Below are 21,960 nucleotides of genomic sequence, written 5' to 3' on the forward strand. Positions count from 1 at the left end.
CCTTGAACGCGCTGCGCTAACCTCTCAAGAGGGTGCAGATACTAACTTTGCCAATTATCCCTTTTGCTGCTGACTCCCACCACAGCCTCTGTGCAGCAGTGGAATGCAGAGGTCTTTCTGGAGATGCTGAGGTTCCATTGGGCTATTGGCATTTCCTAGAGGAAGGGCTGACACCAGGTCAGGGTTGGAGGCATTTTTTGCCCCATGTGATTTGCATGGTAACAACTTCACTGCTGCCAAATGAAACTTGAGGTTACCGTCTATCTGTCTTAGGTAGTTATATGGCCCCATCACGTACTACCTGAGCACCTCACAACACCCCTGTTAGGCAGGGCTATGCTTTTATCCCCATGTTGCAGAAGCGAAACTGAGGCCCAGAGAGACTACATGACTTGCCCAAGGTCACACAGGGAATCTGTGATGGAGTAAGGAATTGAACCTGTGTCTCCCAAGTCCCAGACCAGCACCTTAACTATTGGATCTTCCCCTCAACAATAACCCCAGTAAGTTCTGATATTGTACGGGTGGAAGGCAATGCTCTTGTTTAAACAAGGTGGAAATGGACTGTTCAGTCAATGGAGCAATATAGTCAACGGATTATTCCAGGGCAGTTTAGAGTGCTGCTAATTCCCCTTCCCCCCCACAGCCCCACCTGCAAAGTTCTTGCACAACTGCCAGACAGCATGAAACTCCTTGGATGGTGAGTGGAGGAGGATGTGGGAAGTGGGGGTTGAGGTGACTTTGCTTCCCCACCGCCCCCTCCCCTTTTCAAAAAGAACTTTCAGCTCCTGCGCCACTCTGCTCCCTTCCCCTCCAGAGAAGAAGCCAGTGACTCCCCAGCTCCACTCGGCCCAGCCAAAATGTCTATTTGCTCTGCACAAGGGAGTTTTTCAAGCCTGGGCCTATTTAATTCCACCGTGAGCTGTAAGGGGCAAAGGCAATCAGGCAGCATCATCTGCTCTAAAAGAAGGAGGTGGATCTCTCACGCACAAAGGCCCGGGTATACTGGTGCAGCATGATGTTCTCCCCACTGACGGCCTTCTTAAATGCCTCCTTCACAAAGTCTGGCGGGGAAAAGTCAGGGAAGCCTTGGCCAAGGTTCACATTTGGGTAAGTGGCAGCCAGTTTCACAAATTCCACCCTACAGAGAGAATAACAGGGTTTATAGAGGGTCCCAGCCCGCCCACGCTGGCACACGACTCTTCTTGCCAGGAGCCCTTTGTCTGATAAATTAACAGAATAGCTCTTCCAGGCAAAGGATATATACAGGGCAGCAACTTCAGTGCCTAGGACTGCATAGGGCCCATCTTAGGAGACTCCAAAGCAGCAGCAGCCCCCCTACTGCCACAACAGCCCAGCTGCTGTAACAGAAAACTTAGGGGCCTTTTCTAACACATCCTTAATGATTACACTGCAGCTAAGGAGAGTTACAGAACACCACCCAAAACTATTCCCTAGAGCCACCACTATGTCTAAGGCTGCATTGGTTTCTCCTGCTCTTAAGCTAGTCTTCTATCTAGCCCCTTAATTTGTCCCCTCTTCCAGGATGCTTACCCATAGCCATTTAGATCTCTGCTATGGAACCTTGTCTAAAAGCTTCTTGAATATTGAAATATACTTTAGCCACTGAGTCTCCATTACCAAAGCACATAATCTCTGCCAGATACTCCATTGGGTTAGCATTACCTCCCTTGCCTGAGTCTATGCTGGTTATATCTTATATCAGACTTCCAGGGTCTGCTCCATTCAGAGTTGCCCAGCCCCAAGTCATGCAGACTTACCAGATGTTCTTGTCCACTCCTTCCAATCTTCGAGCTTGAACCGGCCTTGACATTTTTGTCTGCAGAGGGGAAAAGAAAAAGTGTTAAAAGCTTTCACTAATGCCAAGACGGAATCCATATCCAAAGAGGCCAGTACCTCCCTCAGAGCAGCCAATACCTTAGAGTTTTGCCCAGTTAACCACAAATTGTGTGTTCTTATCCAGGTTTTCATAATCATTGACTGGGCAGCTGAGAATAAAACTGTAACAATGATAGTTTGCCCTAGTGTAGTGCCTCCCATCTGAGGTACAGGGACTTTACAAGGAAGCAAGATCAGAAAGATTGAAATGGGCAGAGAATTAACTTTTATTTTCAAGTTTCAGAAGAGTTTAGAAAACCATGAATGTACAAAAAAGGATGTAAATTCTGACCAGGCAGCTGACAGTGTCCTTTTAAACCTAATGGCAGAAGGAATCTGAGCCTAGATATATTGGACCAGCTCCTCAGCTGGTGTAAATCAGCAGGTGAAATGAAAGGAGCTACGCCAAAATACACTAGCTACAAATCTGGCTTATCATTTACAGGCTGCAGTTTCTTACCTTCAACTGTCCTCTCCTCAGGTTGTAGGGAAGATCCTTTAGAAGGAACCTGCAGTTCCCTACGGAACACTACGCTTCCCCCTTTCTGCACGAACAACTTCTGTTTTTATTCCCCATTATCCATATCCTGGACTAGCCCCCAATTGTACTAGGCGCTGTACAGACACAGAACAAAAAGATGGTCCTTGCACCAAAGAGCTTACAATCTAAGACAAGAGACAGCAGTTGGATAGATGGGGAAGCACAAAGAAACAATGAGATGACACTGGTCAGCATGATGGGCAGTGGTCCCAACAAACCATCTGCCTAACCAGTGTCAATTTTTTTGTAGGCCTTGGCAAAGGAAAGTTGTAAGGAGGGTTTCGAAGGAGGATGAGGTGGCTTTGTAGATGTTTATGGGGAGCTCTTCCCATGCATGAGGAGCAGCACAGAGGTGATTCCTGAGAATTTAACAAGCGGGTGGATGGGATCATTGGCTGACTAAAGGCGGGAATTGAATTTTCAATAGCGTATGAGAGATGAAAGGTAGCATGGGGGTAGCCCACGAAGGGTCTTGAAAGTAAAGACAATTACCTTAAGTTTGATGCAATAGAGAAAGGGGAACCAGTGAAGGGGTGCAAAGAGAGGGGTGACATGGTCAAAGCGAAGAGCTAAGAAAATGGTATTTGCAGCAGCATTTTGAATGGATATGAGCAATGCAAGAGAATCACAGAAACATAGGGCTGGAAAGCACCTCGAGAGGTCAGCAAGTCCAGTCCCAGAGGGTGTTGCAGTAACTGAGACGCAAGATGAAGGGAACTTGGACAAGAGTTTTAGCTGCCTGGATAGACAGAAAAGACCATATCTTAGAGATGTTATTAAGTGATTCATTTGTGGCTGGGAAGCCAGGGAAATTTTGTGCCCCCACCCAGGTTCTCTGCCTCTGAATGCTTGATAGCTTCCGAGCCAGAGAATAAATTTCCCCTCACCACCTTCTCTCTGTAGTTTCCCAGGGGGTGCATTATTATTTGATAAGTGTCACAATGCACTATTACCTCACTCCAGAGTCTCAAGACCTTTATGCAGCTTCAGCCCGCATGAGGAATTTTACAAGTAAATTATTGGACAGCATAGTCATCATGATGACTCTGCCTCTGGTGGGAGCGCTGGGGTCAGGATCTATCATGAATAATGCCTTATTATGAACTTTGAGCTCTTCTATAGCTGCTAACGCACAGTGCCCTGGGTACTATAGACTCACCAGCTGTCTGCATCCCTTTGCAAGATTAAATGGCTTAGGACAGGGGTGGGCAAACTTTTTGGCCCGAGGGCCACATCTGGGTATGGAAATTGTATGGCGGGCCATGAATGTTCATGAAATTGGGGGTTGGGGTGAGGGAGGGAGTGAGCGCTCCAGCTGGGGGTGCAGTCTCTGGGTTGGGGCCAGAAATGAGAAGTTCAGGGTGCGTGAGGGTGCTCCAGGCTGGGGCAGGGGGTTGGGTTGTGGGGCAGGGGGTGAAGGCTCTGGCTGGGGGTGTGGGCTCTGGGGTGGGGCTGGGGATGAGGGGTTGGGGGTGCAGGAGGGTGCTCCGAGCTGGGACCGAGGGGTTTGGAGGGTGGGAGGGGGATCAGGGCTGGGGCAGGGGGTTGGGGCGCAGGAGGGGGTCAGGAGTGGAGGCTCCGGGCAGCGCTTACCTCCAGGCAATGGGAGGTGCGGGGGCGGTGCTTGGGGCGGGGGCAGCATGCCGAGACCCCTGGCTGCTCCTAGATGTAGGAGCCGGAGGGGGGACATGCCGCTGCTTCTGGGAGCCATGTGAAGTGGGGCAAGCCCCTGACCCCGCTCCCCAGCAGGAGCTTGAGGGCCGGATTAAAATGCCTGGAGGGCGGATGCAGCCCCCAGACCATAGTTTGCCCACCCCTGGCCTAGGGGAAGACCAATGAAAGCCTTAGATCCTCTCCTGTACAGTTGCTTTTAGCTCTTTCTGGACCAGCTCATGAACGTGAGAGTTGGTGAGATATGAAGCCTGATGCTGTTTCTAGTGGGAATAAAGGGAGCAGGGGCTAATAGATAACCCGGCAAGTAAGAGTAAGTTTAAGATTAAACATTAACAGTGCTTGTGTTCTGTCCTGTTTCACTCATTTACAAGATAAAGTTCTTGGTGGCAGTGCAGGTGCTTGGCCAAGATTCAGAACATACTGCTTCATCAGCAAGGAAAAGTGATCAGTAGGAATACATTACCTTGAAGTAAGAAACTCCAAGTCTCAGAAATCCCCTCCAAGCCCCCTAAGCTTTTGAAGGAAGATAAGAAGCCCTCCCCACAACTTTTCCCTATATTGGCTTCCTCTTTCCCCAGCCCCAGTTTAGACCAGCCATTCCCCCAAACCTGCAGAACAGAGACCTCTTCACTTCAGCACAGCCACCGCCAGGCTGAAGGGCTTGTCTGGAACTTCACTATGACTGGCCACCACTTTTGGAGGCAGCATGGAGAGAGGATTGCTCAGCTCACCTGTTGGCCTCTGAAGTTAATTCATTTGGAGGGAGGGGTGGATATCACTTTTCAACAGCACTCAGAACTCCCTCAATTCCCAAATTAAGTAACCTATTTCCTTAGCTGCAGTTGAGGCAAAGGGGAGGGAAAAATGTTTTATGATTAATGCATAGGAATGGGAGTCCGTAGATCTGGATTCTATTCCCAACTCTGCCACAGATCACTGTGAGATCTTGGGCACGTGACTTCATTGCTCTGTGCCTCAGTATTCCTGCATAACAACACTTCCCTACCTCAGAGGGGTGTTGATATTTGTAAAGGGCTTAGAGATCCTTTAATGGTGCAAAGAAGTGCTAAGTATTATCATCTCTGCAAGAAGGGGCTAATCTTCTTGTTAGATGCACAGAGACATCAAGGATTCATTCCAGATTAGAAGTACTGACGTCGTGCTCATTAGATCAGTGATACTCAGACCTCAGTAGTTCAGGAACCAAATTAGCGATCAACGTTACCCAAAAGAGCCACAGTACTGTGAATTCATTGTTTCATTTATATAGCACTATATATATATATATATATATATAATTCTCACAGCAATAAGTTAATAACTTAGAGCAAGTTGATAACTAGTTAATAACATAGTAAAAGCATCCTGATTGGTTAATAACTTAGGTTGGTTAATAATTAAATCACACGGTGTTTTAATATCATGTGCTGCAAAGAGCCACAGGAGACACATTAAAGAGCCACTTGCGGCTTGTGAGCCTCTGTCTGAGTATCACCACGTTAGATGTTCCCTTTAAAAGGGACACACAAAACGAGTTGGGCAAAGAAGAGTTTGCATCAGTTATTTCTGTGACGCCACATCTGCCACTGCTGTTGATGCCAGTTCACTGGGGGACTGAGCTTTGTGCTACAGGCTTGACGGAGTTGTAGATCTGTTGAAGGCATCAGCTAGGCATTGGGCTAAAAACCCCCAGAGAAACACAGTGCTGGGTATTCAATACCTTGTTGAGGTACCAGCTAAATCTAGCACGGTTCTTCCTTCTCAGAAAGTACTGACCCAGAGACAGTCCAGATCTCCTGAGCATGCCACTGCAGCCACTGACTCCAGTCCTAGAGAGATAAACCTGCATTTCCCCCAAGACAGAAAACAAAGCGAGATCATCACTTCCATCATTGTAGATACAAAGCAAGGACTCCATCTAACTATGGAAACCTGCCCAGGTCTCTCATTTAGCGCTAGAGCTTTAGTTATTCTACATTCAGATAAAGTCTCTTGTGTGTGCTCCAGCTGTCCCGTGGGAGGTGGGGAGAGGGGGCAGAGAGAGAGAGAGCGCGCGCGCGAGAGCACGAGCAGGCAGGAAGGAGTTGCTTAACACTTCTTCATTTTACACTTTAACGACAAACACAAGACTGCTCTCTGGTTCTATGACACATGCAAAGCCAGGATCACATAGTGAAGCTCAGCCACTTACTCCTCTCCCTTTTTCCCCACCAATTCTAGGCTCTCACCAAATCTTGATGCTTCTTCCTCTACTTCAACCCATCCTTTTCTCTTCCTTCCTACTAGTTAAGGACAAAATCATGGCTGTAGCCCTACCACTTCTGAGAAACCCCTATCACCCCAGGTGCCACAGCTCTTAGCTATTCAATTCCAACTTCTATCCCATTTAATAGGAAATCTGCTTCCTGCTCCAGTGGTTTCAAATTTAGATTCAACTCAAAACCTCAAACAAATTAATTTGCATTTCTGATGTTCCTTTATGTCAGATCTCCTCTTCTGTTGTACAGCATTGTCTTAAGAGTATATAATACTGACGAACTAATATAACCTTGGCCAGCTCACTGGTTTGGCAAATTAATTTAAGTCCAGTCCAAATAAAATAGGTTGCTTCTGTTCAGAAAATACAAGTTCCTTTATACTGATACAATGCAGATTAATTCACATAGCTCTTAAACAGTACACTAAACCAGGGATTTGAAGCTGAGGAATTAACTTGAAATTACAAATAGAATCATTTTCTGTCCTAAATACAGGACAGGAGTCTCCACTACTTTCCCACCTTACGTTATCATGGACACAATTGCAAGGTGGGTATAGATTGCTATCAAGTAAGAACAGCAGCATTGTACACTCACTTCGCACAAGACATTCAGGCCCACAATGTTGCATAGCATTGCTGGAGACTGTTAAATAGCTGCTTTATCCCTCTGCAGAGAATGTTTGGATTTCCCGGGAGGGGGGTGGGGGGGTGAGAAAGAGAGAGACACTTTGGGATAAGATGAACTATATATTAGACATTATCATTAAGGTGCTGCAGCTTCAGCTGATGTAAGCTGGTCTAGTGTCATGGTAATAAATGGAGCTATGCAATTTATGCCACCTGAGGATCTGGCCCAAGATGTGTCTACAGATCTCCGCACTCTCCCTTCCTGTCACAGATGGCGTGCAAAGACTTAAAGACATCGCTGAGGATCCAATTTTTTCAAGTTAGTACAGGTCTGGGATGCTGAAATCAGGGTGGAGAAAGATTCAGAGGATTGGGCTACACTATTGCAGCCCCAACACTGTCACACAATGTTGAGGCTCTCCAGTAACCTACTCCATGCTCAGACAGTGAAAGAGGAGGAGAGGGAAAGGCTACTTAGGTGGGTGAAGACCCAGGGATTCCCCTTTAATTGAGGCACATTTTTCAACCAGAGAGTCAGCTCAGCTCCCAAAGGAGAATGAAGCAGGCACAGGACTCCTCTATCATAGTGGAGCAGTGCAAATCTGAGCTGGGAAGCTGCACACAAAGGGGTTATGTTATAGCAGCCCAGAGCCTGATAAGGTCACCCACAGAAAGAGGTCATTATTATTTCCTATTGCTCCTTTGTCCTTCTGTTTCTTGTGCTCCTTCTTTGCACCAGTGAATCAGCAAAAAGTAAAAAACAGCACGGGTAGTGACTCCTGCTCTAAAAATAACCCAGCATGAGGGACTCAGTCCCAATGATTTCCTATTCCCTGAGAAGCAGCAGGGTAAACGTTTGTACTCCGACTTTACCCTAAGACAAAGAAGGAAACACGGAGAAGCAGCCCACACATACAGACCGATAGTCTGATACAAAGCAGCTCTTAGAATGGGAAAAGTAAATCCACTTACTCCTGTCTTACTCTGCACAGCTCAGCACATAAGCACAACTCTCCTAGTCTTCCTTCATTCTCATTCCCCACTCTCCACCCCCACTTTCTGATTGCTTCAGTTCCTCTTGTGACTTCCTGGGCGGAGCTGAGCTCTGGAGCGCTGTTGGGAAAGGCTGCAGAAGGGCAGAAGCAGAGGCAGAATTAAGTAGGGGAAATCTTTCAGGGGCAAAAAGATCTGAGGGAACATTTCAGAAATGCCAATGTGGCTTAGAAGCCAAAGTCTCATTTTCCAAAATTATTAGGAGCCTTGGGCTGTTAAGTGCCTAAGTGCTTGTCTGTCTGCACAGTGAAATTTCCTGGCATAGCTATCCTGGAATAATTATAAGTCCCTGGGTGCATTCTCTCTATGCCAGAATAAAAGTAATTTTACTTCAGAATACTCTGCTTTATAAGTGGGCCCTCCAAGAACATGTACAGGAAGGAAGACAATATTTGGCATTCCAGGAGTTTGTCAGGTTAAAAAACAACAACAAATAAGCAAAATTAGAAAAACAACAACATATTTTCAGGGCTTCATCATAAAGAAACAAAGAGGACACAAACAATTCCCCCTCGTAATGTCATATTTTAACAAGATATAGATATAAATACCAATGAACTAACTAGTGTGTCTGTGCAACACTGCCTTCTACTGGATAGAATAATAACTACTCAAATGCACATCCTAGCACCCATAAAGCTAACTGCTAGCGCAGCACAGTGACAAATGTAAAGCTCCTAAAAAGCTACAGGTTTCTTACATTTTATTATGGAAATAATAGCTGGCATAAACCAGTTAATATCTACTACTCTCAAACCCTTAACCACTCCAAATTGCATCTTTTGCACTAATAAGATTATAATGAATACCTTTCATCTTTCCTTTATTAATTTTTTAAAAAATTATTATGCAGGTCAATATTCTAAAATGAGTCAGTCTAGTTAAAATAAACCTCAGTGAATCAAGTACTGTGCCTAGAAGCCTGCTTTTACTGATGTCACAAAATTACCATGGGACATAATTGCAATTCAGCAATCATGTTACTATTCAGGGCGCAGTACAACAAATGTTACATTACCAAATGGCCTGACAGTGGCGAGCTATTGTAATGGAAATATAGTGGGGTTTTAGCAATGTTCCATTTTGTAGATGGATGTAGATTAGTCTTTATATGATCCGAGGGAAAAGCTATAGAATCTACATCTTAAATTAATTCCTCCTTATTATTGCAAACTCTCTTTAAAAACACTCATTTTACCAACTTTGTATTTTGAAACCCATTTATATGACAATACCAACTAGTGTTACTCTAGCTACCGGTAACTGACACACATACACTGTTGTATGCAGTGTTGCTGTAGCTGTGTTGGTCCCAGGACAAGGTGGGTGAGATAATATATTTTATTGGACCAACTTCTGTTGGTGAGAGAGACAAGCTTCTGAGCTGAAGAAGAGCTCTGTGTAAGCTCGAAAGCTTGTCTCTCTCACCAATAGAAGCTGGTCCAATAAAAGATATTGATTGCCTCACCCACCTTGTCTCACACATACCGTATATACATCTATTTTATTAGTGATCATGCTGCATGCAATAGTTTATATCACTTGGGAGTCTCTGGCCCTGATTATCCACTGCCCTGCACTTTGTGCAGTTATTTGCACCAGTGCAAAGTGGGTGGGGAAAGTGGGAGTAAAATGCTACCAGGTCAGAATGGTAGTGATTTGTTATTCACTTTGTGCTGGTGCAAATGAGCGTACATGGTGCAAGACAGCAGATAATCAGGCCCAGAGAGTGTACCATACTCTCCCAAAAAGAAAAGGAGTACTTGTGGCACCTTAGAGACTAACCAATTTATTTGAGCATAAGCTTTCGTGAGCTACAGCTCACTTCAGCATCCGATGAAGTGAGCTGTAGCTCATGAAAGCTTATGCTCAAATAAATTGGTTAGTCTCTAAGGTGCCATAAGTACTCCTTTTCTTTTTGCGAATACAGACTAACACGGCTGTTACTCTGATATTCTCCCAAGTTAGCCAAGCTACTACCTAAAGCATGATCACTAATAAAAGAGATACAGTTAGTTTTAGACATCTAACAGTTTGCTAAGAAATGGGCTGATAAAGAACAAAAACGTTTTTGTGCTATAAGAAATATTACCCTATGAGAGTTCAAAATAAATAAATGTTTGCCTCCACCGACGATCTGCACTTCGGATTTCGTCTAGAGCTCATGAAGGAACCAAGGCTGATGTAAACTGCAAAACTTCCATTGACTTTAAAGGGAGCACAACCTAAACCTAAATCAAAACAAATAAAGAACAGATTTACCAAGAAGCCATTAGATCTCATAATAGGAACTATGCAGCATCCTCGCATCTACCAGTTTGAAGAGGAAGCAAGACAAAATCAGCCAGGTAAACAGGTTACTCTTCAGGGTAGGGCCCGTTTCCTTGTGTCTTATACAGCACTGAGCATGCTATGAGCACGTAACAAATCAAACAAAACAAACAAATAAATAATAATACAACTGCATCTGCGTTTTCTATGGTATGTGAGTTCCTCCTTAATGTCACATAAGTCACAGAAGTCCGAACAATACTCTGAGGTTGTCCTTGGGTCCTCCTGTCTTTGCTTCCTACTTTTCATCTTTGAAAGATGACGAGTTAAACTGGCATATACTGTCAGTCACTGGGCACCATCCCCCACTTATCAGACGTACATGCTTTAACCCTGATTTGCTTACAATTAGAATTAAATTAGATCATTGTAACAAACCAGATTATGACTAGATAGTAACATTTAACACTGATAGAGCGCTTTTTAATCATAAAATACTTTACAAATTATAGGGCCACAATCATCCCTGGTGTGACATTGCAGAAGCCACTGCAGTGGCTCTGAAGTCAAGACGGTCACACCAAGGATCAATTTGTTCCTACCTGTGTACAGCACCAGTGAAGTGCAGCCACTTCTGGAAGAAGGGCAGCAGCTGGTATACAGAAGAGGAAATACTTCAGCCAAGGGTGTTGCTGCAAACCCTGGCTCTTCTGAAAGCTGCCCTGGGATCCATGTAGATCACAACCTTGATTCTCTTATCCGAAATACTTGCACACGGTGAGCCATCGGATACCCGGTTCATCCACCTTGGAAGGATGAAGGGCTGAGTTGGCCCTGGGAGGATTTGAACCCATGATATCTGAACCCCTGAGCCTCTCCCCTTATAGGACTCCACTGACCCACACAACCCAGGCCTTATGGCCTTAAAAATAGTCCCTGTGGCACTTATTGCGAGTGCAGTCCCAGGACACTGGGAACCTTTGGCTAAGAGTCTTGAGAAAGTGGAGGCATCCCTGGGAGCTACCTGGACTCGTTATCTCGAAAAATTGAGTGGCTGTCCCTTTAAGCCGCTCAGACAGACGCGAAGATGGCGGTGCCCCTCACAAAAATGGCTACACCCAAGCCCCTCCGCAGCCAAGAATAAGACCCGCCCTCTACAAACATGGCGCCCGTTGCTTAACCAACGCGCCCTGCACAAAGATGGCTGCACAGCCCGACCACGCCGACGAGGGCCCCGCGTAAAGATGGCGCCGCCCCGTTCAGCCTTCCTCCCCCGCCCAGACCTCGTTCAGGGAGCGCTTTTGGAGGCGCCGATGCCGGCTGGGTGAGGTCAGTTCCGGGGCGGAGCAGCCCGAGTGGTGCAGTCGGGGACAAACAAAAGGAGCCGGAGCGAAGGGGACGAAGCCGGTCTGGCGCTGCCAGGTGGGTGCGGACGGAGGACGAGGGCTCCTCGGGGCTCCTCCGCTCGACAGCGGCCGGGGTCCTGCGGCACGCCCCCGGGGCTGGGCTCCTCCCTCCAGCGCAGCCCGGAGAGGAGACCAGCTCCTGGGGAGCGGGGTAAGGGGTGGGCAAGGAGCGGGGTTAAGGGGGATGGGAGAGGAAAGGAGGGGAGAAAACGGGAGGCGGTGACAGAGAGGAAAGGAAACTGAGGCAAGGGAAAGAGGTGACCTGAAGGAAGGGTTGGGACCTTGGGGGGGGGGAGGGGGATTTGGGGGGCTACAGTTTGCAGAGTCCCCCTCTCCTCTGGGTTTGACTTACTGTAAGGCTGTTCTTTAGGAGCCGGTTGCTGTGTAAATGCTCTCCGGCTTACTGGGCGCTCCTGGGAAATCTCACCCCGGAGCGGTCCCTACCTGGAAACCTGCGCTGCTAGCGGTTGAGGCTCTTGTATTGGTGTGGTGGTGACTGGCGACACGCCCTCCCGCTATCTGCTGTAGGGTTGTGGGTGGGGGAGTGGACTCCAGTACCGTCAGGGGGGCACCTAGGGCCATGTGCGGATCTGGGTGGGTGAAATGACCGCTGATGTGTTTAGGGGTGGGGGAGAGCAGGGAGGGAACAGGAAGCTGTCTGAAAAATGTTCAAAGACATGGCTTGGGTCCTTGCACCAGAAAAGGAGGTGAACTATGCAGTGTGGCTAAATTCCATTAAATTATAGCTGAGGTCATGACTGTCAGGGTTAGTGGGGGAAAATTGCTGACTAATTTGTTTTCCCCTTGTTTATATGGTTTCTATGTCAGGCTTATGTGAAATCTACAGTTTATTAGGTGATGGTAAACTGGAAAAGGGAAGTGAAATAACTGGGAAAGTCTGTTTGTATTTATAGGGTTAAGCAAATGAGAATTCAAATACATATAGGTGGCTGTTAGTCTTAATGTTTAGCTTGGGCTTTGAAAGACCCCTTGGTGAGGGAAGGAAGTCTGTTCTCCACATCTTTCTTGGCAATACTGGCATCAAGAGCTTGACTGCGTTGCTTTTCCAACCTGCTTTGTAGAGACCAGCTCTCAGAATTGGGAGGTGGGGGTGGGGTTGCTATAGTAGCTTATAATAAGCAGAGTAGGACGCTGTGTGAACTGCGCATCATGTGTACTCAAAGCAGAGAGCTCAATGACAATAACAAGGTGCCCTGTTGCTGCACCTGCCAACTATGCTGGGGTCATACTAATCTTTTTTGCGGGAGGAGGTGCTCTAAATGGAGGTCAGTAAAACACTTTAAAATATTTGAGGTAGCCAGTCATAGCCGAAATTGAGAAGCTTAAGAAATGCAAGAAACTACGGGGGGAAGACTTTGGAGGAGTCCTTTTAATGATTTTGTAGGAGCAACCACATTCATGGTCTACACCCACATTAAAATAACATACTATAGATCAGGGGTCGGCAGCCTTTCAGAAGTGGTGTGCTGAGTCTTCATTTATTCACTTTAATTTAAGGTTTTGTGTGCCAGTAATACATTAACGTTTTTTAGAAGGTGTCTCTCTGTCTATATATTATATAACTAAACTATTGTCGTATGTAAAGTAAACAAGGTTTTCAAAATGCTTAAGAAGCTTCCTTTAAAATTAAATTAAAATGCTGTTCTTATGCCGCTGGCCTGCTCAGCCCGCTGCCAGCCTGGGGTTCCATTCACCTTGGCTGGCAGCAGGCTGAGCGGGGCCGGCGGCCGGGACCCCCGCCCCCTGCCGGCAAGGGGGCCAGCGGCCCCCTGCCAGTCTGGGATCCCAGCCCTGCCAACATAGAGTGGGTACCTACCTTCTCCCTGGTTCTAGCCCATTCTCTTCCTCCCTCTCTGCACTGAGCTGAGGGTGGGGTTGCACAGAGCACAGGGCTGGGGGTGAAGGAGCAGGTTGGGTTGCAGGGTCTGGCCAGGAGCTAGAACGAGAGAGGGGGCTCAGGGTTGGGGCAGGAGGTTTGGGTGTGAAGTGTTTACCTGGGCAGCTCCCATCTGGTGTGAGTGGTGCAGGAGCTCCCATTTGGTGCTCGGGGTGGGGGTGGGAATGTGGGGGGTGCAGGAGTCAGGGCTGGGGGCGTGTGAGGAGGGTGCAGGAGTCAGGGCAGGGAGCTGGGGGGCTGGGTATATGTGGGGGATGGAGGAGTCGGCAGAGGGCTGGGGGTTTGTGAGGAGGGTGCAGGAGTCAGGGCATGGAGTGTGGGGGGCTGGGTATGTGGGGGCGTGCTGGAGTCAGGGCAGAGGGCTGGGAGTGTGTGTGGGGAGTGCAGGGGTCAGGGCAGGGGGTGTGGGCTAGGGTCATGGGGATGCTCTCAGCCCCCTGCCTAGGGCGGCTCATGGCAGGGGGCTGGAGGAGATAAGCCCTGATTCCAACTCTTCTCTGCCTCCTCCCCAGGCTCTGCTTCTCCCCCTCCCTGGCAAGGGGCATCAGCTGACTGGTGGCAGGGAGGGAGAGGAGGAGGGGCAGGAATCCAGCATGCTGGGGGAAGAGGCGGGGGAACTTGCCTGCCCTGCAGCAGCAGCCGCCAGCAGGACCAAACTTCTTCACCCTGCCCCCGCTGGGGTGGGGGGCGGAGAAGAGCGGCAGGGGCGGGCAGGATTTTTAATGGCACGCTGCTGCCTACCCGGGGCCTGGCCCTGGCCCCGCTCAGCCTGCTGCCAGCCTGGGTTCGGCAGCAGGCTGAGGGGGGCCAGCGGCTGGGACCTGGCAGGCAGCAGCGTGCCATTAAAAATCGGCTTGCATGCTGTCTTTGGCACGCGTGGCATAGGTTGCCGAACCCTGCTATAGATACATGATTGTACTTTATGTGAATTGGGATCAGGAAATGCATCGTTTATCTTTTAAATAACATACGTATTTTTCCAACTACAACAAAATACCAGATTAATCATAATGCACAGAATAAAGAAAAATGATTCGGATTAAGGAAGGGAGGGGAAGCAACATAGCTAATGCAGACCCTAAAGATAATCATAGACCTCAAAAACGTCAGCCCAAATGGCTCTGAATTTTCCAGGCATTCCCTTTCTGCAGAATTTCTGTTTTCTGTTAGCAGTGAGGGCAGCCATATCACTGAGTCAGGCATCAATGTTTGGTGGGGATCAACTATTCCATTTTTGCAGGATTAATTTTTTAGCAACCAAAGCTGTACATTGGAACCATGCTGCCTTGTTACCAAATAACCACCAGGTATCAGGAATATATCGAATAATGAAACTTAATGGGGAGGGCTCCAATTTAGCGTCCAATATCAAATTGATCCTTTGACCCACCTCATACTACAAATTCTTGATATGGGGCATTCCCAAAACATATGAACTAAAATAGCACCAAGGGAATTACACTTCCAACAGCAGTCAGCATTTGAGGCCCATTACTATTAACCTATGGAGGGACCAGCATATTTGAAAGTCTTTTTGTGAATAAGATGTAGTCTCAGGTCTATAGTTGCTTTTTTAACATTAGATATGATTGTATTTCATTGGATCAGAGAGCTGTGTATCAAAAATCTCTGTTCTAAGCAACTCTGAAATTATCAATCTTTAGCTGAGTTTTTTGGGCTAGACAGTTGTAAAAGGATATCACTGGCCAAATAAATCCAGGAAGTTTCCTCCAACATAATAAAAGTTCTGGAGCTCCCAATGCATCTAGCCCAAATACGTTTGTAAATAGATCCAATTAAATTAATTTATTTTTCTAGATCTGAAGCAGGGCAAGCAAAACTGTTGCTGAAGACCCACAAATGGTTTAAATTTATTGCTGTCAATTAGCTGCATCACAGTTATCATTCCTCACTCCATCCAATGCCTCCACATCAAGGTTTTGCCATCAATTAAGGATAGCACTGCTCCGTAGGACCATTTTACCATGAATGGAAGCAGAACTTTCTAGCCAAGTTTGACCAAGCTTGCTTCACACGTATTATTGTAGGAGCTCTGGAGCCATCAAATTTATACTAATTTGATCATACAGTGCCTGAAAAAGGGAGAGGATATATTAATGCTCATTCAGTCTGAATCCAAGTTGGGGTCTGTGCAGTCATACCTAACAGCCACAAAGATGCCTGGTTTAACAAAAAAGAGAATTTTTCAAGGTAGAAAAATTAAATAACTCCAGAGATAGGAGGAGCTGTGATTTGTTCTGAACCAGACTAGGTTTCTTACCTGCACCCCAAGAAATGTTCTGAAAATATTATCGAATTTCTTAAAATAAATTTGAGGAATAGAAATAGGGAGACCCCTCAGGACATACTCAAGAATCCAAGGATTATCTTCCCCATTTCCTCCTTCAATCTCATTCCTCACCATCCTGCCTCTTCCAGCCCTGGATTGTATGCCCTCTCTTCTTGAGCTGGACATGCTCTGAAGTCCTCAACTCCTTTTCTGTTTTGTCACTGCAGTGACCTAGAATATTTATAATGAAGAGAACAAAGTCCATGCTGCTGGAAAGTGGTGAACCTGTTAGCATCAACTAGACTCAATTAGGTTGTAGGATGCTAGTAAACGTCCAGGATTTTCTTAAATGTGCTTGTAATACCTGCTTTTGCTGTTATATTCTAATAGAGCTTGGAGAGGATCCTTCCTGATAGCTAGCCAAGTTGCCACCTCCTAAATTTCTACTTGACACTGATATTTCCAGCTTTCTTAGAGGATCTTTTCCTGGATCTCTGTGACCACTTAAAGCACTTAAATACTGACATACTAGATATCCTTTCTCAAGGTCGTGTCAGAGTTAACCTGGGGGCCTCTTAGACACTGGTACTTTCTCTGCTGATAAGACTTTGTTTAATTTCAGGGAAGCTGCTCCCATGGCGCTTGGGGAATGCAGTGTTTCTCTGCTCTGTCAGGATCCAGCACATACGGACATCATCTTCTTCCAGCACAGAGAATTGAAGTGCAGATAGCAGAACCCAGCCACAAGGTAAGGTTACAGCCTAGTTCCTAAGTGGGGAGTTGTAGTGATATGAAATTCCTGGTGGCACCAGTTGAATGTTGACTGTCCAAGTGATGTTTCAAAATATGAGTGCAGAGATGGGACATGCCTGGTATGAGGCCAAATGGAAATGGTGTGTGGGCCAGATGGTGATGGAGACCGTAATGGTGGGTTGATTATAGGCTTGTTACCCATTAGGCACTGCTTGAAGATGGAAAGAGTAATGGAATTGAGCACCATTCAAGTTACAACTTGGTTGCTATGTTTAACTAAGTGTCCACCTCAGTCATAGGAACCTGAACCTATCCTTAGACTAATGGAGTAGATGTCTATAGGCAGAAGGGTGTTGAACCACTGCATTACCATACAGGCATCTCTTGGTCCATTCCTGGTAATGCACTCTATGTGGAGGCATGAATTGAGGCTGCTGTGGCAATGGCATGCTTTCCACTCTGGTATGAATGGTTCCATGCAGCTTAGCAAGCAAACTCTGTGGGCAGTCAGGGAATGTCAGCTATTAGCTCTGAGAGTCCTTGCCTGTCTAGTCCTCTTCATTCATGATAGCATGGGAGCAAATGCAAAATCCTCTGCATATGTTGATCATGTTCTGAGCTGTCAGAGATACTGTGCATCTCCTACAAAATCACGTCGTTCCTAAGTGATGTATCTGTTCCACTGACCCTAGTTATCAAAAAGCATGTAGCTTCTTTCTGAATAAACCATAAATACCATCATGGCACTCAAAGTCCTTGACCCTTATCTTTAACTGTTACCAATAATCTGCATTAAACAGTTGCTTAATTTATCCTCCTAAAGGCTGAGGGTGTGATAACCATGTTCTGGACAATGGGCTGTCTAAACCCTTCTAACATTATATTGAGCACTCAGTGGTCTTGATGGACTAAAAATCTGTGAGAGAGATGATCCCTTGCCCAGTAAATTACAGTATAGTTCAGATGAACAAATTACTGGGTGGCCAGCATGTCATCCAATCTCAGAGCACTGCACTGCAGAGCTTTCTTCTCCTACTTCAGTGGCTTGTTGGGCTTTGTGGATGGATATTGTTAAAAGGGGCATTGAATGAAGAGAATTGGTTTGGCACTTGTGGGAGGTGTTCCAAGCATAAATGGTGGACTCGGAAAAGGATACGAAGGGAGCACTGCAGTATAGGTAGTAAAGTTTATAGAAGTTGTACATAAGTAGCATTTTTTGTTTGGTGTGTTTTTTTTTTTAACCATGGGGCAGATACAGACCACCAACTCAACTAGTACCTTACAGAATGGGTAACTGGAGGCAATGTAGTGAGCCTCTTGATTGCATAACATCTCTCCAAATGAGTCAGTTGAGGTGTAGCACGGGCTTAATAGGTACAAACTGTTATCAAGTCAGAGTTATGACAGGCTCTGCCTCCTTCCTATAAAGACAGACTATCAAAAACTTTTGGGACACTTTTAAACTATTTGTGTATAGTTTGTATTGTGACTCGGAATCCAAATGAGCTAGCTAGGCTGTGCAACCCTTTTTAGTTCTTGTTGCTATCAAATTGTTTGAGACTAAAAATTACTCTACCATGCCTGCCCTGTAGTAAAAATAGCACCTATTCCTTACATACTGAGCATCAATGTTCACTGCAAAATTAACTTTACATATTGCAGGTAGTGCTAGTTCAGAGATGGGCAAACTACGGCCCACAGGCCACATCCGGCCCGCGCGACCCTCCTGCCTGGCCCCTGAGCTCCTGGCCTGGGAGGCTAGCCCCCAGCCCCTCCCCTGCTGTTCCCCCTCCCCCACAGCCATGCCGCCAGCGCAATGTTCTGGGCAGCCGGGCAGCGCAGCTGCAGCCTTACCTGGCACTCTGGGCAGTGTGGCTGTAGCACCGCCAGTCGCCAGTGCTCCAGGCAGCACAGTAAGGTAGCAGCGGGGGTTGGATAGAGGGCAGGGGAGTTCAGGGTGGTGGTCAGGGGGTGGGGATGTGGACAGGAGTCGGGGTGGTCAGAGGGCAGGGAACAGGGGGGGTTGAATGGGGGCAGGGGTCCTGGGGGGGCAGTCAGGAAGGAGAGGGGGGGTTGGATGGGGTGGGGGGGCAGTTAGGGGACAGGGAAAAGGGGTGATTGGATGGGGCAGGGGTCCTGGGGGGGGCAGTCAGGAATGAGAGGAGGGGTTGGATGGGCCAGTGGGGGGTCCAGGGGCGGTCAGGGGACAGGAAGCAGGGGGTGGTGGATGGGGCAGGAGTCCTGGTAACAGGGGAGGTTGGATGGGGTAGGAGTCCCAGGGGGGCCATCAGGGGTCGAGAAGCGGGGAGGTCGGATGGGGTTGGGGGCTGCGCCACGCCTGACTGTTTGGGGAGGCACAGCGTCCCCTAACTGGCTCTCCATAAAATTTTGGAAACTTGATGTGGCCCTCAGGCCAAAAAGTTTGCCCGCCCCTGTGCTAGTTGCTTTTCCTCAAGACCCAGGCTCTGTGCACAGCAAGGCATTGATACTGGCCTTGGTAAGATGCTCTTTTACACTTTTGTCCTCATTGGCTTCTGGTTGATCCATGTGGGGCAGTTCAGAACTCTGATAGCTTCTCACTAATGAGAACAGGTTTGGTGATCAGAACTTGATGTGTCAATTGCTGGATTTAGAATACTTGGATCTCTGTTCTGGAACACCCATATCCTGAATGCAAGACCTGTAGGACAAATAGGTGGTGGTATGATTATTCCTCCTCCCTTTTTTGAAAGACTGAGGTTACATATCACAGGATAGCTGGTGTCTTATTTCTCTTCCCACTGCATTTCTCTGTCCATGCCCGTTGTAGCAGCCTTTCTTGAGTTTACCACTGGTTATCCATCCTGAGTGGATCTCTGGTCATGTTATCTATCAACCAAGAGAGATTTTTGCTTGTTTTCTCTGCTTATAGTTTAAAAATCTGTTGCAGTCTTGCTTTCCTTCTCATTGCATTCATCTCCTCCCTGGTCGAACTATGAGATCTGAATAGTCTCATTCAATGACTGCTTGGGGAGATGCCATCTCAAAGTTTGATACTTGAGGCTTCCTATTCCAATTTAATGATCCTGTCCTTTACCTAGAAGCTAGTCACAAAGTGCCAGTCAGTCCTCTTCATTCAGTTATTCCGAGTGGTCAGGAAAAGGAGACTTAAGGGCTGTCTAGGTATCTGAACAGCACAAATCACAATTTTGCCTGGTGCATTTGAACGTTGGCACTACACCAGTCCAAGGTTCCCCTGCCTGCTTCTTGGGTGTATGATTTATATGGAGGATGGAGATGATAAACCTTGTGAATCTTACTCTGAATTTGTTACATCATGGGGTTTAAACTGAGAGGTTTATATTTAAACTTCTCTGTGGTGCTTGAAAGCCTCAAAGTAATTCAGAGATCATTTCTCTGCATAAGCATCCATAGTATCCTGCTGGAATAAGATGGTTGAAAAATTCCACTGCCCTTGAAGCACTTGTAATCCCCATAGCTAAAAGAAAAGACTAGCTCTGGATAGCCTGCTTCAGTCACTGATTTGTATATTTATAATTCATAAGCTCACACAGTCTAGCGCTTGTCTCTTTGGCTTGCATCATTCTAGTAAGTCGTCAGAAGTCACCCTTGTTTGTGCAGCTCTGCATCCTGCTGATATTAGGTTTGTTGAAAATGGACTGCACTCTTAATGCCAAATTCCATGGCTCACTTCCTTCCAGGATGGGGTGGAATGCTACTGAAAGGCATAAATCAGGTCATGTGATCAAAGCTCCAACCTGAATTTTCTCTGTTCTCCTGCAGATGTTCTTCCTTGTACTTGTCAGGGCAGGCTTGCTTGTGTGCTGAGTCAACCATGAGTCACATGCTGCTGGAGCAAGAACTTGCTGCCAGTGCTCCCTCTGGAGGGTAACTGTCCTGCTGAAACACTTAGGCAAATACTCTCTGGGACTGGATTGGGATTATTCCTCTCCTGCCCAGGAGTCCTACAGGGAAATGCAACTCCTCAGTCAGCCCGTTTCCTACCCACCATACCAGCAACTCAGGAACTGCTGAATGTTCCATGCCATCGGTGACAGGTTGCATGAGAATCTACCCATCTGGCTATCAGCATCTGGACTTCACTTGGCAGTAGGACTCCTGTGAAAAATGCAAACACTGTGTCTGCAGCCAGTGGTTAGTAAGGGCAGTTCATCTACGTGATTCAGAAATGGTGATTACGTGGCTGGGAAGATGAATGCTGCATTTTAACCTGGCTGGCTTGTGTTGCTGTAGCTAAGGGTCTGTCAGTCCCACAGTGTAAAACACAAAAGTTCAGGGGATTAATTTAATATCATTCTGGGCTCAAATTTGGCACCTGGTGTCATCCTCAAAGGGAAAACCCAGGATCTTCAAGCAGAAGGCTGACTTGCTGCCTTCAATCTGCACCCTTGAGTTTGAAAATGGAGTATCTGTGTTAATGCTTTACGCTTCCTGGCTGTTGGTGTAACACTTTAACTCTTTGGAATGGAGTCGCTCTAATTCAAAATGCTCCATTTTAAACCTCTCATTTTAGCTGGAATGAAGGGTGATAACGAGCCTCCAGAAGAACTTGTGTTATTGAGGGAATTGTCTATTTTTGTCTCAATTGGAAGGGTGGGGGGTGGTTATTTATCTCCTGCTGCTTTAAGCAGCCTTCACTTTTTAAAGTGCTCTGAGACAGGATGGATTACGTTACTTAGTTGATGTCCTCTGCTGCCAGTTTTCAGGCTTCTCCAGTTAGGCTCGCTGCTATCCTTCTGCTTGGAAAGCTTTTCTGAAAGATGGCTGGAAACTTGGAGCTGCTTCCAGCTCCTTTTTTCTTTTAACTCTGGGGCAACTAAACATGTGGTGGTGGGAAATCTCCAATCCTGCTTCTGGCCTGAGGAGTTCTTGTTTTTTTTTTTTAATTGGACTCTGGTGTCTGAACAAAAGGGGCTTTGTGCTGCTGTCCTCAAGATTTTGGGGAGGGGAAGAAGCGGTAGGAAGGGAAGAGAAGCTGTGCTCTGCTGACGATTTCTTGTAACAGGTCTGTGGCTCACCAGCAGGAAGAGCTGTACTCTTAAGAGGAAGAAGTCCTTTCCCTGTATCTTCCTCTGATTCTGCCTGGGTCTGTACCAATCTTTATATCCCTGTTTCTCTTCTTGGAGGTAAGTAATCCTATGGGGCAGCTGTTCACTTCTAGTTTCCAGCCCACGTTTTGTAGTCAGTGTTTTTCTTGTGGTTACATAGCTGTAACCAGGGAGTGAGTGTAGTCAAGTGAAGGGTCAG

General features: G+C 46.8%; 2 protein-coding genes across 16 annotated transcripts in view; one reads left to right on the top strand and one right to left on the bottom strand.

Moving 5' to 3' along the window:
• KYAT1 (kynurenine aminotransferase 1) overlaps nucleotides 1–11,429 on the bottom strand; it is a 22,567-nt gene extending 11,138 nt beyond the window's left edge. The window contains exons 1-6 of one of the 10 annotated variants that reach the window (XM_037879766.2): nucleotides 10,928–11,429; nucleotides 10,147–10,285; nucleotides 7,974–8,127; nucleotides 5,891–5,957; nucleotides 1,782–1,840; nucleotides 991–1,141 (exon numbers count right to left, since the gene is read on the bottom strand). In XM_037879766.2, coding sequence (XP_037735694.1) covers nucleotides 991–1,141; nucleotides 1,782–1,834 — 204 coding nt within the window. In that variant the 5' untranslated portion in view covers nucleotides 1,835–1,840; nucleotides 5,891–5,957; nucleotides 7,974–8,127; nucleotides 10,147–10,285; nucleotides 10,928–11,429. Of the gene's footprint in view, nucleotides 1–990; nucleotides 1,142–1,781; nucleotides 1,841–2,359; nucleotides 3,689–5,834; nucleotides 5,958–7,973; nucleotides 8,128–10,146; nucleotides 10,286–10,927 lie in introns of those variants that run through there. The other 9 variants (XM_007061083.4, XM_043530454.1, XM_037879765.2 and 6 more) reach the window with 9 other exon arrangements.
• A 27-nt stretch (nucleotides 11,430–11,456) lies between these two features.
• The window catches only part of LRRC8A (leucine rich repeat containing 8 VRAC subunit A), a 29,679-nt gene continuing 19,175 nt past the window's right edge, over nucleotides 11,457–21,960 (top strand). Inside the window, exons 1-4 of one of the 6 annotated variants that reach the window (XM_043530451.1) lie at nucleotides 11,547–11,747; nucleotides 16,562–16,687; nucleotides 20,476–20,884; nucleotides 21,719–21,839. The gene's annotated coding sequence lies outside the window, so the exon portion shown is untranslated. Of the gene's footprint in view, nucleotides 11,883–16,561; nucleotides 16,688–20,475; nucleotides 20,885–21,718; nucleotides 21,840–21,960 lie in introns of all 6 variants that reach the window. The other 5 variants (XM_037879759.2, XM_037879760.2, XM_043530450.1 and 2 more) reach the window with 5 other exon arrangements.

The sequence above is a fragment of the Chelonia mydas genome, chromosome 16, assembly GCF_015237465.2.
Source record: "Chelonia mydas isolate rCheMyd1 chromosome 16, rCheMyd1.pri.v2, whole genome shotgun sequence".
In the NCBI taxonomy this organism is placed as follows: domain Eukaryota; kingdom Metazoa; phylum Chordata; order Testudines; family Cheloniidae; genus Chelonia; species Chelonia mydas.